The 15,641-nt window shown below is 44.2% G+C and overlaps 1 protein-coding gene across 1 annotated transcript in view; it reads right to left on the reverse strand.

Moving 5' to 3' along the window:
* Positions 1-15,641, reverse strand: part of CPED1 (cadherin like and PC-esterase domain containing 1) — a 475,576-nt gene that overhangs the window by 40,326 nt on the left and 419,609 nt on the right. Inside the window, exons 22-23 of the mRNA XM_044277190.1 lie at positions 14,953-15,054; positions 10,325-10,412 (exon numbers count right to left, since the gene is read on the reverse strand). Coding sequence (XP_044133125.1) covers positions 10,325-10,412; positions 14,953-15,054 — 190 coding nt within the window. The remainder of the gene's footprint in view (positions 1-10,324; positions 10,413-14,952; positions 15,055-15,641) is intronic.

Below are 15,641 nucleotides of genomic sequence, written 5' to 3' on the forward strand. Positions count from 1 at the left end.
ATGCCAATCTTGTGTGCATCCGTGATTTTTCACGGACCCATTGACTTGAATGGGTCTGTGAACCGTTGGCCGTGAAAAAAATAGGACAGGTCATATTTTTTTCACGGCCAGGAAAAACGGGTCACGGATGCGGCTGCCAAACGGTGCATTTTCCGATTTTTCCACTGACCCATTGAAAGTCAATGGGTCCGCGAAAAAAAACTGAAAACGGCACAACGGCCACGGATGCACACAACTGTCGTGTGCATGAGGCCTAAATGTGAGATTCTTGGCAAATACATTTTGTACAAAATAATTTGTGCCTGTCCGCTTCCGGCAAGGTGATCTCTTTAGGACCGGAACCTATTCAAAATACTACATCCGCTGGTACCCTAATGGCCTCCATTAAATTCAGGCATTGCAAGTTCCACATGCAAGCTAAGCCCACACTATATTATACCTCTTTTGGTGCCACAATGGCCTTCATTAACCACTTTCCGACCGCCCTGTTAACAATAAATGTCCTTGGGCGGTCGGGTTTATGGAACGTCCTTTCAGAGATAGCAGCTGCACGCTAATCGTGCAGCTGCCAAGCAGAGGGCCCACTGTCAGTGACAGCAGGGCACCCCAGAGAGAAGGCAGGGACCGTTCCTGTGTGTCCCTGCCTTCTAGATCTCTGTATGCACAGCGCTCAACGAGCTCTGTGTATACAGCTGAGGAAGCAATCTGCTGCTTCCTGTCCTGGCCCAGTGATCATGCGACCGCAGGGGTCGGGAGAGTGCAGGAGCTGTTGAGTCCTACATAGACAACGATCAGTCCTGCACTGAGACTGTACACACTGTATTCTGCTGTACAGCCTCTTTAGGGGGTGTATTTCCCCTGTTACTGAGGCTACTATGTCAGTAAAAAAAAGGTGTTGTATGACCTTATGGGGGACACAAAGTGTAAAATAAAAAATAAAAAAATAAAGTGTTTTGAAATACAAAATTTAAAAGTTTCACATAAAAAAAAAATCCCCCCAAATCCGTTATTGAAAATTTTTTAAAAATAGAAGAAAAATATAAAAGAGACATATTTGGTATTACCGCGTCCACAATGACCAGCTCTAAAATAATATCATATGATCCACCCCATCAGGTGAACGCCGTAAAAAAATAAAAAAATAAACTTTGCGTCACAGATTCTTTTTGGTGAGCTCACCTCCCAAAAAGCATAATTTTAATCATTCAAAAAGTTGTACATACCCCAAAATGGTAGCAATAAAAACGTCACCTCGTCCCGCCAAAAAATTAGCCCCCACACAAGACCATAGCCAGAAAATAAAAAAATTGCAACACAAAAGCATAATTTTTTCTAAAAATGCTCTTATTGTTTGAAATGTAAAAACCTAAATAAAAATATACATATTTGGTATAAATGCATCCGTAACAATTGGCTCTACAAAAATATCACATGATATACCCCCTCAAGTGAACAGTGTAAAAATAAACAAATACAAATTATGCCATTTTTGTCACCTCACAAAAAACATAACATCAACATAATATCAATTAATCAAAAAGTCCCATTACTTTTGGTTCCTTAACAAATGGGAGGCACATATGCAAACGGTTGTAATTCCTACACCGTTCACCTGATTTGGATGTAAATACCCTCAAATTAAAGCCGACTGTCTGCAGTAAAAGCACATCTTGTATGTTTCATTTTAAATCCATTGTGGTGGTGTATAGAGCCAAAAATGTTAGAATTGTGTTGATGTCCCAATATTTATGGACCTGACTGTATATTATCTGTACTCAGAGAGTTATCACTGTTTAAGGGGGCCCACTGAGACTTTATTGCCCAAGGGCCCACATGAACCTGGAGCAGGCCCTGATAGGAACAATCCATTTACACCCTGCTGCACGGACTGGGGATCCAAATTGCCATTATAAAGCTCTGTTATTCCATCAAACCGTTCTTATTGGGGTGCAAGTGCTGTTTGATACAGACATTAACAGGGTTTATTATAAGCAAATATTTTTATGTCTTATTTGCCCTTGTGCGGTGCAGTTATATGTTCTAAATAATTTTTTAGCTTGTATTAGTGGGAAAACAGGCTAATCAGCTGTTGTGTGGTGAAGTGCAAAAATTAAAGCCCTTTTTGTCGTGTTTTGTCGTGTCTTAGTGGCAAAAGTAAAATATATTTTCCGCTCAGCGGTGCAGTTATCTGTTTTAAAGCCCTTTTCTTGCGTGTATTAGTGGAAAAAGGAAAAATATCTTTGCCTCTCAACGGTGCAGTTATCTGTTTTAAAGCCCTTTTTTGCGTGCTTTAGTGGAAAAAGGAAAAAAATATTTTGATATTTTACAACCCAGTTTGCAGTGTATTAGTGGCGAAATACAAATATATTTGCACTTATCTGTTGAAAAGCCTTTTGTGTAAAAATAGAAAGAAATGAGGGCCTAATTGCTGTTCAGCGGTGCAGTGAGATATTTTACAGCCCAGTTTGCCGTGTATTACTGTCGAAATACAAATATATTCGCCGTCAAGCACTTATCTGTTGAAAAGCCTGCTGTGTTCTGTAAAAATTTTTAAAAACTAGGGCCTACAGCCCTTGTGCAGTGCACTGCTATACTCTAAAACCCAGTTTGCCGTGTATTAGTGGCGAAAAAATTAATATATTCGCCTTTCATCATTGCACTTATCTGTTGAAAAGCCTTTTGTGTTGTGTAAAAATAGAAAACAATTAGGGCCTAATTGCCCTTGTGCAGTGCAGTGAGATATTCTACAGCCCTGTTTGCTGTTTTTTAGTGGTGAAATAAAAATATAATCGCCGTCCAGCGTTGCACTTATCTGTTAAAAAGCCCGCTGTGTAAAAGAAGAAAAAAATTAGGACCTTATTGCTGTTCAGGAGTGCAGTTATATGTGGTGAAGCCCTTTTTGCGGTATGGTACCGAATTACATAGTGGTGACATTTTTCATGTGAATTTTTTGGGGGAAAATTGATGGGTGATTGTAGACTTTGTTCTGTATGAACCGATGTTATATGTTGAAAAGGCTTTAGTGTAGTGTAGCCTTGTGTGACTCTGTTCACCCAGGCAAACCAGGTGCAGAACAGCGTGAGAGTGATGAGAGGGGTCGCACATGGCTTGCATACACTACATGCCTTCAATATAATTCTTGGATCTCTATATGAAAATAATGAATTTCCTGTAAATCGCGAAAGGGGCATAGCTGGAGACATTGACTTCACAGAGATACAGGGCAGCGAAGTTCAGCCACCTCTATTTGCTTCCCGCTGTTTACTGCTCCTGAATAAAAATAGGGTCAACTGGCTTCAGATACCTCTGATGTGTACGCCTACAGAGTCCTTTTGTTATGGCTTTGCACAGGGAGCAAGAATGTTACACACAATTCTGATGGAACTCCTGATCTTAAGAAACTGGACTTGGACTCCAAAGCAGAGGCTCTCCTGTCACGTCTTGTGTGCTGTGGAGATCGAATACAGACGGAGCAGATAAAAACACATGAATATTTTCAACTTACTGAAACCTGCGTGATTTAATTGTGAATAGATGGTAAAGGCAAAGTCTGCTGGTTTGTTGTCATCAGAGTCTTCATTATGTTTGCTGCTGGAAATACAGCAAAAGGAGGTCTACAATCACCCATCAATTTTCCAGAAAAAAGACAGTTTCACATAAAAAAATTCAACAAGGATAATGGAATTCAGTTCATTTGGTTATTGTTCTGACGGATCAGAGGAAGGGCAAAAAAATAAGTGACGCCAACACAAACTTACTGCTGACACTCTCTCCACTCTTTCGGGGATACCCTACTTGTATAAGCGTTTAATAGAACAGGCTCTGTAGACATCTATGTGGAATCAGCTGATGATGTTATAAAAGGAGTGCACTTCTTCTTGGCGCTAACATCGACCTGTAAGGCTAAGTTTATACTTGAGTTATTTGACTACCCAAATAAGTGAAGTGTGTAGTGATTCTAAGAGCGATGCCTGTCATCTGCATGTCATACAGACTCACAGTATTATTTTATTACCAAAGCAGACTCTCTATGCGTGTTACTGCAAGGCACAGTGTTCTACACCACTATAGAGGCTCTCTGCAGCCATGAAAATAGCAGTTTTTAATGTAATTCGCCGTGAATTTTCCCCAAAAATTTAGCGAACTGGGAAATCGAATTTTTGAAAAATTCACTCATTTCTATCAATAAGCATTGAGTTCTCTTCATACAACTGATTGGCGGGGTGCCGGCAGTCAGGCCCCCGCTAATCTGATATAGATGTAACCAGTTTGGTCGGTTAAGATCAGTAATACTGCAGAGTGAATACAGAAACATACAGAGCGTATAACCAATGCACAGCTCAATGTGAGAGGCTGATTCCATCATGCATGTTTCACTCTATGTTTATGCTGTAAGTTGTACCAGTAAAGTGTGCTCTTTAATGTTGAGCTGTAGCCATATAAATGAATTACATCAGCTGACATTGCATCTGATAAGAAGATCTGTGACCGAAACCGGAACCAGTCCAGGAGACTGTGTACAGTATGAGAATTGGGAACAGGCATGGCATGTACTCATTTTTACCTCCAGATGTGCAGAGTTTTCACAATCTGTAAACATGTCAGTGTGGAATTATTCTTCTGTGGCTATTGTAGTTAGTATTATGTTGGTACTTTCTAGAGATGAGCGAATTTAAAAAAAAGTTTGATTCGGCTGATTCGCCAAATTTTACAAAAGAATTCTGTTTGTGACGAATTACTTCGTCACGAAGCACATTTTTTGGTAAGTAGCGAGTGCAATGACCGGGAGCTGCGATAGCGCTTCCCCCGTCATTGTACCCCTCAGATACCGCGTTCATTCATGATAGCGGCATCTGAGTGTAAAAACAGTGTGAAATTAACATTAAAATGAGAATTAAATCCAACTTACAACGTCCATTTGCTCACGATGGGCCAGCCGCCGCCATCTTGCTTGAAGATCTGGCGTGAAATCTCGCGAGGCGCGAGATACATCATCACTCCGGCCGATGTGGTCATACGTCACCGCGCTTAGGATTTCGGCCGAGATCTTCAATCAAGATGGCAGCTGATGGCCCATCGCAAGCAAATGGAGGAGGTAAGAATGATTTTTTTTGTTTTTTATACTATTTCAGGTTAAATCGATTCGCCTACACGAAGCACGAGGAAATTCGGCTTCAAGTCAAATCGAATTTATCCTGAAATTCGGATCAAATTCCACTTCATGGGATTCGATTCGCTCATCTCTAGTACTTTCATTTAAGTTTAGGGGCTTACACTGGATTTCTACTTTAATTAATATTACTATAAAATCTTCTACTCCCTTTCTTATGAGACTTTTTTTATTCAAACTAGACAGACATCTCCATTCTGAACCCTTGTGATGTCTAAGGGCTCTTTCACACTTGCGTTCTTTCTTCCGGCATAGAGTTCCGTCGTCGGGGCTCTATGCCGGAAGAATACTGATCAGGATTTTCCTAATGCATTCTGAATGGACAGTCCGTCCTTCAGGATGCATCAGGATGTCTTCCGTTCCGGAACGGAACGTTTTTTGGCCGCAGCAAATAGCGCAGCATGCTGCGCTTTTTGCTCCGGCCAAAAATCCGGAACACTTGCCGCAAGGCCGGATCCGGAATGAATGCCCATTGAAAGGCATTGATCCGGATCCGGCCTTAAGCTAAACGTCGTTTCGGCGCATTGCCGGATGCGACGTTTAGCTTTTTCTCAATGGTTACCATGGCTGCCGGGACGCTAAAGTCCTGGCAGCCATGGTAAAGTGCAGTGGGGAGCGAGGAGCAGCATACTTACCATCCGCGCGGCTCCCGGGGCGCTCCAGAGTGACGTCAGGGCGCCCCAAGCGCATGGATCACGTGATCGCATGGACACGTCATCCATGCGCATGGGGCGCTCTGACGTCATTCTGGAGCGCCCCGGGAGCCGCACGGATGGTAAGTATGCTGCTCCCCGCTACTACTATGGCAACCAGGACTTTAATAGCGTCCTGGGTGCCATAGTAACACTGAAAGCATTTTGAAGACGGATCCGTACACTTGCGTTTTTGCGGCGTGTAATTCCGGCAAGTGGAGTACACGCCGGATCCGGACAACGCAAGTGTGAAAGAGGCCTAATATGACTCATAAACACAGGCCAAAGTTTCTGTATACTTTTCCACAGTTAAAGGGGTTGTGCAGCTGTTAATATTGATGACCTATTTTTAGGATAGGTCATCAATATCTGATTGGCAGGGGTCCGACACCTGGCACCCTCGTCGGTCAGCTGTGAGACAAGGAGGCAGCTCTCCATGAAAGCGCCGCTTCCTCGTCGTTACACTGTGCGTCATCTCCTGTGGAGTGGTGGCGTAGTCTGATTACAATTTCACTTGAATGGAGCGGGTACTTGTATTACACCGTTTTGCGGACAAGAATAGGCATTTCTAAAAAGGGCCGTCCGTTCCGCAAATTGCGGAAGGCACAAGGGCGGCATCCGTGTTTTGTGGATCCGCAATTTGCGGACCACAAAACACGGCACAGTCGTGTGAACAAGCCCTTATAATCATTCTGTAGTGGCTCTGCGAATCGGATGGACCAACGTTGAAGACATGTCTGTGTGTGGGTTAAGTGTCTCAGACTACCGCAGCACACTGTGTAAGTTCTAAAATGAGGGCACCAAATACTTGGTGATGGACCATGTGATGAGAGCAGTGACATCACCACAGGTCCTTTTCCTCCTGGTCATCAAAGAAGAAGACAGAAGAGAAGCCGGGCTACGCAAACAAGAGGATGAGGTCAGTTAAATTATTATATATTTTTTTTAACCCCTCCATCCCTATTTTACTTAGCATTCTTAAAGGGATTCTGTCACCTCCCCTAACCCAAAAAACGATTTTAAAGCAGCCATGAAGCACAGCTTACCTTGATTAGGCTGTGCTCTTTTATCTTGTGATCCGTCCAGCAGTTTCTGCAAAAAACTACTTTTATTGATATGCAAATGTGTCCTGAAGGTGCCCAGAGGGGCGTTTTGTTCCTCTTAGAGAGCCCAGTACCGCCCCTCTTACAGTGCCCAGCCCGCCTTCCTTGCACTGTCTAACCGCCCCCAGCCTGCCACAGCCTCTCCTCCCTCTCCTCCCCCTCCCTCACGCCGAACGAACTCTCGCACAGGCGCAGTACCCACTGAGGGCTGCGCCTGTGCGATCTGCAGGAGACTGAGGGCAGAGCTTCATCCTCGTCACTGGGCATGCGCCGAGCCCAGTGACGTCCGATGCTCGCTCTTCCCTCAGTCAGCAGGGAAGAGCGAGCATCGGACGTCACTGGGCTCAGCGCATGCCCAGTGACGAGGATGAAGCTCCTGCCCTCAGTCTCCTGCTGATCGCACAGGCGCAGCCCTCAGTGGGTACTGCGCCTGTGCGAGACTTCGTTCGGCGTGAGGGAGAGGGAGGAGAGGCTGTGGCAGGCTAGGGGCGGTTAGACAGTGCAAGCAAAGAATGCTATTATTTTCCCTTATAACCATGTTATAATAATAAAATCTACACAACACCTAAGGCTACTTTCACACTAGCGTTCGATCGGATCCGTTCTGAACGGATCCGATCATAATAATGCAGACGGAGGCTCCGTTCAGAACGGATCCGTCTGCATTATTTTAGCATATAAAAGCTAAGTGTGAAAATAGCCTCGTACGGATCCGTCCAGACTTTCAATGTAAAGTCAATGGGGGACGGATCCGCCTGAAGATTGAGCCATACTGTGGCATCTTCAAACGGATCCGTCCCCATTGACTTACATTGCAAGTCTGGACGGATCCGCACGGATCCGCACGCCTCTGCACGGCCAGGCGGACACCCGAACGCTGCAAGCAGCGTTCAGCTGTCCGCCTGTCCATGCGGAGGCGAGCGGAGCAGAGGCTGAACGCCGCCAGACTGATGCAGTCTGAGCGGATCCGTTCCATTCAGACTGCATCAGGGCTGGACGGCTGCGTTCGGGTCCGCTCGTGAGCTCCTTCAAACGGAGCTCACGAGCGGACCGACGAACGCTAGTGTGAAAGTAGCCTAACCTAAACCTGAACTTCCGTGAAGAAGTCTGGGTTCGGATTTGGGTACCAAACATGCCGATTTTTCTCTTGTGCGTGCAAAACGCATGAAAACGCTTTGCACTCGCGCATTTTCCCACAACGGACCTGCATCTTATCCAGCCCTCACACGTGACGCCCGTGTGAAAGAGGCCTAACAGCTAGGTCAGAACCGCCTAGATGGCGGGCAGCTCACAAAAAAGACAATCCTGCTTCTCTCAGTCCAGTGATGCGCCCCCTCTCAAAGTCTGACAACTGGCCATAATGTCAGTCGTACACGCATGTCTACTAGTCAAGCTATTTTGTACCCTCTTGTGGCAAACCCAGTGTCTAATCAGTCCATACCTGTAATCATGTATATATCTGCCTGAAACAGAGCAGCATGCTGAGCTTTGCAGTAATAAGACATTTCTATCTGAGTGTGCTTTTTTTGTTGTCAATGAGTGTATATGTGATGACACAATACTTTAAAGAGGTTTTCGGGGAGTAGAATATTGATGGTCTACCCTCTTCCTAGGCAAGTGATGTCTTGTTCCTCATGTGACCTACGTGTATCTCAGTCCCATTATAGTGAATGGGCCTGAGCTATAATACCAAGCACAGCTGCTTTACAATGGATGGCTCTTACTTGGTAAGATGTGCAGAGGCTACAGCACTTACCAGAGCGCTGATCAGTAGCGGTGTCAGGTGTTTGATGCACATCGATATGCTATTGGTGCCCCATTCTGAGGTCATAATAGCAGAATGCAAATATATTATCAGCAGATTCCTCTACTTTTAGGGCTGTTTCACACGAGCGAGTCCATTGCGGGAATCGCGCTCCGTGTGTGAGTGTGATCCTCCGCTCTGGACCTGCAGGAGCGCCCGGCATTATCATGATTTATAATGCTATGTGTCTCTGCTTGACTTTTTTCTACAGAATCATACTGACAGCTTTATGTCACTATGATTCTGTGGAAAAAAGGCCACATAGCATTATAAATCATGATAATGCCGGGCGCTCCTGCAAGTCCAGAGCGGAGGATCACACTCACACACGGAGCGTGATTCCCGCAATGGACTCGCTCGTGTGAAACAGCCCTTACAGTCCACCAAGTACCCATGTTTTTGTAAATTCAATGCACTTTATTTGCAGTGGTTATTACACAGTATATATTTGTTTTCCAGTATGTTGCGTTTCAGAATGTGGGATAATGACTGGCTTATACAACTCTTCAATGTTTTTAAGGGTAATAGTGTTAATGAGTTCACTGGTCAGCAGCAGGTCAGTCTGGATGACCAACATAATATCAGAGACATTACCTTGTTGTGTAGCTTTGGTTCTGCAAGCTCAGGATTCTGGAGGGAATAACTGACTACCCTGGCCTCTTATCCCATCTTGCCCTATTTGTTGTGATCTGTCGGTTTAGTATGTATGTGATCATGTGACTGTGACATCACCTTAAAGGCGTTGTGTCACTTCAGCAAATAGCATTTATCATGTAGATAAGGTTAATACGAGGCACTTCCTAATGTATCATTATTTTTCCATCACATTATACACTGCTCGTTTCCATGGTTACGACCACCCTGCAATCCATTAGTGGTGGCCATGCATGCCAGATAGCTGGGGGAGGGGAGCAGAGGACAGGGCAGGTGCTGGATACTGAGAAGAGGTGTCTGAGACAGGATTATAAGCAGCGCACAGCAACACAGAAGGCAGGCTGTCAGGGAGAAGGCATCCAATAGCTGTCCATCTTTACCTGTGTGCAACATGTGCTGTGGCACCCCCTTCACAGGTGGCAACAACCTGACAGCTGGCCCCCTGGACCACCCCGCATCCCCCCTCCCCGGGCATTCCACTGGGTGCACCTAATTTATAACAAGGCCTTTACTAAAAGTATTGGTCTTGATAGATCTCCCCCTTAGTGCCTAAAAAATTAATTTTTGAGATGCTGTGTCTACATCTGTTTCCTCCGTTAAAGGGGGATTCCAGTAGGTACAAGTTATCCCCTATTCACAGGATAGGAGATAACTATCAGATCAGGGGCGGCCCTATCACTGGGACACCCACCAATCACCAGAACGGGGGCCCTGTACCTCTTACAGGCCCCTTGCTACTCCTCTAAAATGACCGGAGAAGCTGGTCACATGTGCGTGGCCGCTCCATTCATTTCTATGAGTTCCGGAGATAGTCACGATATTTTATAAATGATATGTTACGGTTTTACGTCAAAATTATTGGAGTTTAAAAATGGTTGAGCGTAATGTATTTCATACTTACTGGTGACAGTGAACGGATTCCATGCACTGGAAGATGAAAACCCATCCCAATAGACTTTATAATTACCAATATATCCAACAGGTTTTCTCTAGAAAGACAGAAAACATGGCAGGAATAGATGAGTACATGGCATAGCTGTGTGCAGGAGGCTCTATGGAGTCCCCCACAGCAATTTTTGGTGCAGTTTTGAATGCAGTGCATTAAAAAGCAAATGGGAAATATAAAAACAGGAAAAGTGACTAAAGACTAATGCAAACCACAAGAGAAAATAAATATAGGGAGTAATTTATTAACCTGAAATGCGCCTATATTAGGAGTATTTCAGGCGCAGATTGCGGTGCAACGGTTAGTTGCGCTGCAATCTGCGACTTTTTCCTGCTCACGCTGTCTTACATTTAGAAGCTGTCTTACATTTAGAAGCTGTCTTACATTTAGAAGTGGCGCTGGTTGCGCAGGTTATGTAGAGCACCTCTTCATAACTTTGGTGATCCACCGCCAGTGCAGGGGCTTCATTAAGACCGGCGACTAAAACTCCAGTCTTAATAAATGACCCCTATAGTATCCACTCTTTAGATTTTGTCTCTCCGGCTTAAAACTAGAGTAAAGTTGGATTTAGATGAGCAGATTTTCGGAAACAAACGTTCCTGTGAATGTTTGCTTATCGAGTGAAACTGTCGCTCATGCAAGCACCTAAATTATAGTTTTTGAGCAAACAGCGATATGCTGCAGAGGAACTACGCAGCTGTATGAAGATGAGCGATTGAAATAGCAACCGCTCGTCCTCATACTGTGGAGGTGATTGCTACGTGTAAATGCTTCACCCCCACTGAGAGAGCAGCTGATTGTCAGGAAGGAAAGCTTTCTTCCCGACAATCTGCTGCTCGTTGTCCCATGTAAACCCACCTTAAGGCCCCTTTCACACAGGCAAGTTTTCCGCGCAGGTGCGATGCGTGATGTGAACGCATGGCACCCGCACTGAATCCTGACTCATTAATCTCAATGTGTCTGTGTACATGAGTGTTTTTTTTTTCATGCATCAGTTCTGCGTTGCGTGAAAATCGCAGCATGTTCTATATTCTGCGTTTTTCACGCAGCCCTGGCCACATAGAAGTGAATGGGGCTTCAGTGAAAAAACGCCTTGCATCCGGAAGCAAGTGCTGGATGCGATGCAGTTTTTCACTGATGGTTGCTAAGAGATGTTGTTTGTGAACCTTCCGTTTTTTGTCACGCGCATGAAAAACGCATCAAAACCCATTGCCCCCGTGCGGAAAAAACTGAACAACTGAACGCAATCGCAGACAAAACTGACTGAGCTTACTTGCAAAATGCTGCGAGTTTCACTGAACGCATCCGGGCCTAATCCGTATCGTTCGTGTGAAAGAGGCCTAAAAGTGTCCTATAAAATGTCTTTGTATGTATATTTATCAGACACTGGGCTGATAGGTAATGTAATTTGCATGGATGGTCACATTTAATAGGGCTGTTCTTGACTAGATAAAAGGATCTGTTGTATGTAGGATAGGGGATAACTATTTAATTGGTGGGGGTCCAACCACTAGGATCAAGAGAACAGAGACCCCATATCCCATAGACCTCCCTAAATGAATGGAGTGACAGGTTGGACCCCCATCAATGTAATAGCTACCTTCTGTGGTAGAAAGAGACTCACTTGTTACTACCAGAAAACCCCTTTAAAAATGATTACTTGACTAAGGTCCCATGTACAGTGGGATGCGAAAGTTTGGGCAACCTTGTTGATTTTCCTGTATAAATCGTTGGTTGTTATGATAAAAAATGTCAGTTAAATATATCATATAGGAGACACACACAGTGATATTTGAGAAGTGAAATGAAGTTTATTGGATTTGCAGAAAGTGTGCTATAATTGTTTAAACAAAATTAGGCAGGTGCATAAATTTGGGCACCATAAAAAAGAAATGAAATCAATATTTAGTAGATCCTCCTTTTGCAGAAATTCCAGCCTCTAAACGCTTTCTGTAGGTTCCAATGAGAGTCTGGATTCTGGTTGAAGGTATTTTGGACCATTCCTCTTTACAAAACATCTTTAGTTCATTCAGGTTTGATGGCTTCCGAGCATGGACAGCTCACTTTAAGTCACACCTCAGATTTTCTATTATATTCAGGGCTGGGGACTGAGATGGCCATTCTAGAACGTTGTACTTGTTCTCTGCATAAATGCCTTAGTGGATTTTGAGCAGTGTTTAGGGTCGTTGTCTTGTTGAAAGATCCAGCCCCGGCGCAGCTTCAGCTTTGTCACTGATTCCTGGACATTGGTCTCCAGAATCTGCTGATACTGAGTGGAATCCATGCGTCTCTCAACCTTGACAAGATTCCCAGTCCCTGCACTGGCCACACAGCCCCACAGCATGATGGAACCACCACCATATTTTACTATAGGTAGCAGGTGTTTTTCTTGGAGTGCTGTGTTCTTTTTCCTCCATGCATAACGCCCCTTGTTATGGCCAAATAACTCAATTTTAGTTTCATCAGTCCACAGCACCTTATTCCAAAATGAAGCTGGCTTGTCCAAATGTGCTTTAGCCCACCTCAAGCGGCACTTTTTGTGCTGTAGGCAGAGAAAAGGCTTCCTCTGCATCACCCTCGCATACAGCATCTCCTTGTGTAAAGTGCGGCGAATGGTTGAACGATGCACAGTGACTCCATCTGCAGCAAGATGATGTTGTAGGTCTTTGGTGCTGGTCTGTGGGTTGACTCTGACTGTTCTCACCATTCGTAGCTTCTGTCTATCCTAGATTTCTCTTGGTCTGCCACTTCGAGCCTTAACTTGAACTGAGCCTGTGGTCTTCCATTTCCTCAATATGTTCCTAACTGCTGGAAACAGGACAGCTGAAATCTCATGAGACAGCTTTCTGTATCCTTCCCCTAAACCATGATGGCTGAAGAATCTTTGTCTTCAGGTCATTTGAGAGTTGTTTTGAGACCCCCGTGTTGCTACTCTTCAGAGAAAATTAAAAGAGGAGGGAAACTTACAATTGACCCCCTTAAATACTCTTTCTCATAATTGGATTCACCTGTGTATGTAGTTCAGGGGTCACTGAGTTTACCAAGCCAATTTGAGTTCCAATAATTAGTTCTCTTAGGTTTTGGAATCAATAAAATGACAACAGTGCCCAAATTTATGCACCTGCCTAATTTTGTTTAAACAATTATAGCACACTTTCTGTAAATCCAATAAACTTCATTTCACTTCTCAAATATCACTGAGTGTGTCTCCTATATGATATATTTAAATGACATTTTTTATCGTAACAACCAACGATTTTTACAGGAAAATCATGACGATTAACAAGGTTGCCCAAACTTTCGCATCCCACTGTATATGGCAACCAGAGTGCCCAAGGATCCCTATTATGTGCGCAGTGCTTGGCTAGCTATAGAGGCCGTATTGAGGATTCATGTCATACAGATTCCAACTACAGCCCTGTACATGAGAGCGTACACAAGAGAAGTCTATTGGAATACATTACATTAAGCATTTCATAGGGACAATCTTCTCGCTAATACTAGTAATATGGCAACTATTAAACCCATAGCTGATTGGCACTACTGATTAGAGTTTCTTTTTCCAATCAGTACTTCCACTCTAGCGTATAACTATGTGACACATTCCAGCCTCGGTAGCTTGACTTGGGTTTCCGTAGAGTGCTTATTAGCATGGCCAGACTCTGTAATTACAGTGCTTCTAGCCCTACAGAACGATTCCTATTGAATAGAACCGTGTAATGGACTTTGGAAATCAGGCTTGGGCCTCATCCGCAAAACACGGATCAGGGCTGTGTGCATGCTGCAATTTTTTATTTTTTACCCCTGCAAAAATGTCCTATCCTTGTCCATAAAACGGATAAGAACAGGACCTGTTCTATCCTTTTTTGTGGACCAGCGGAAAGGACAAACAGATCCAGACAGTACACAGTGTCCCGTTGAAATGAATGGGTCTACATCTGATCTGCAAATTGCGCATCCACAAAACATGGATACCGGCCGTGTGCATTCCGCATTTTACTGAATAGAATTTCCTGCCATCTATAGAACAGTCCGGACATTATCTATTTTTTTGCAGGTACTGCAGAATGGACATAAGGATGCGGACAACATTTTTTGTGGCCCCATCGCAGTGAATGGGTTCACATCTGTTCCACAAAAAAAGCGGATCGGATGCAGACCAAAAACACATAGGCTTTATGTACATGACCGTGTCCATACTGTAGTTTCAAATCACGGATCTGCAAAATACTGACACCTTCCATGTGCAGTCCACATTTTTCTCACTCCCATCACATGAAATAACTATTTTTAAACAAGAATAGGAAATGTTCTATAACTTGCAGAATGGACATACAGATGCGGACAGTAAATAGATGACATCCGAGTGCTGTCCTTTTTTTGTGGACCCATGGAAATGAACGGGTCTTTGTGCGATCTGCAAAAAATGTGGATCGGACACAGATCCAAAATATGGTCATGTGCATGAGCACAAAGTATATAGAACCATAGTCTACTGAAGTTTTCAATATGGCGGTATACAACAAGGATGTACGTTTACTAGCAGTCTAGGGCAGATGTAGATAAAATGTGCCTGCTGTTACCTCTTCAATACTCTCTGAATGATCTGCAGATGATCCGGGTTCAGCCATTGCACTCCACCTACAACAAGTGTGGTCTGATTTGTGTTCTGGAGAGGACGTGATCTATAGATACATAGAATAAGATCCGTTACCTTTCAGCACAGTATGCCAGACATGTTGGAGTGTGTTTTCCACACTACTGAGTACGTTGCAGTATTGAATATATTCTCTGAGTTCCAGTTCATCAACAGTTTACATTTTGACTTTGTAGTAGTTCTTGAACCTGTACACATGTAGCAATCGGTAACTTGACTATTAGCGTATTACATACACAGGGGTGTTTTTTGGTAATGTTTGCAGCGTTTTGGTGTCCGCCGCTGCTACTTCTCCCTGTACACAGATGAAAACATCCGGTGTTGGGGGGGAGCGGCCAATGGCAGGTGGGGATGCGGACTAGCCTCCCTAGCATCATGGGTGATGCTAGGGAGGCTCGTTCCTGTCCCTGCCATTGGCTGCTCCCCCCCAACACCGGATGTTTTCATCTGTGTACAGGGAGAAGCAGCAGAGGTGGTGCGGGGACCTGGCGCGGTGCTGGGAGCGGGGTAAGTATATTACCGGTGAGGGGCCCGGCACATATGTGTGTGTGTGGGGGGGGTTCTTGAAATTGGATAACCCCTTTAAGATTAGAAGAAAAACACAGCAAACCTCCA

This window comes from Bufo gargarizans, chromosome 2, assembly GCF_014858855.1.
Source record: "Bufo gargarizans isolate SCDJY-AF-19 chromosome 2, ASM1485885v1, whole genome shotgun sequence".
Classification (NCBI taxonomy): Eukaryota; Metazoa; Chordata; class Amphibia; order Anura; family Bufonidae; genus Bufo; species Bufo gargarizans.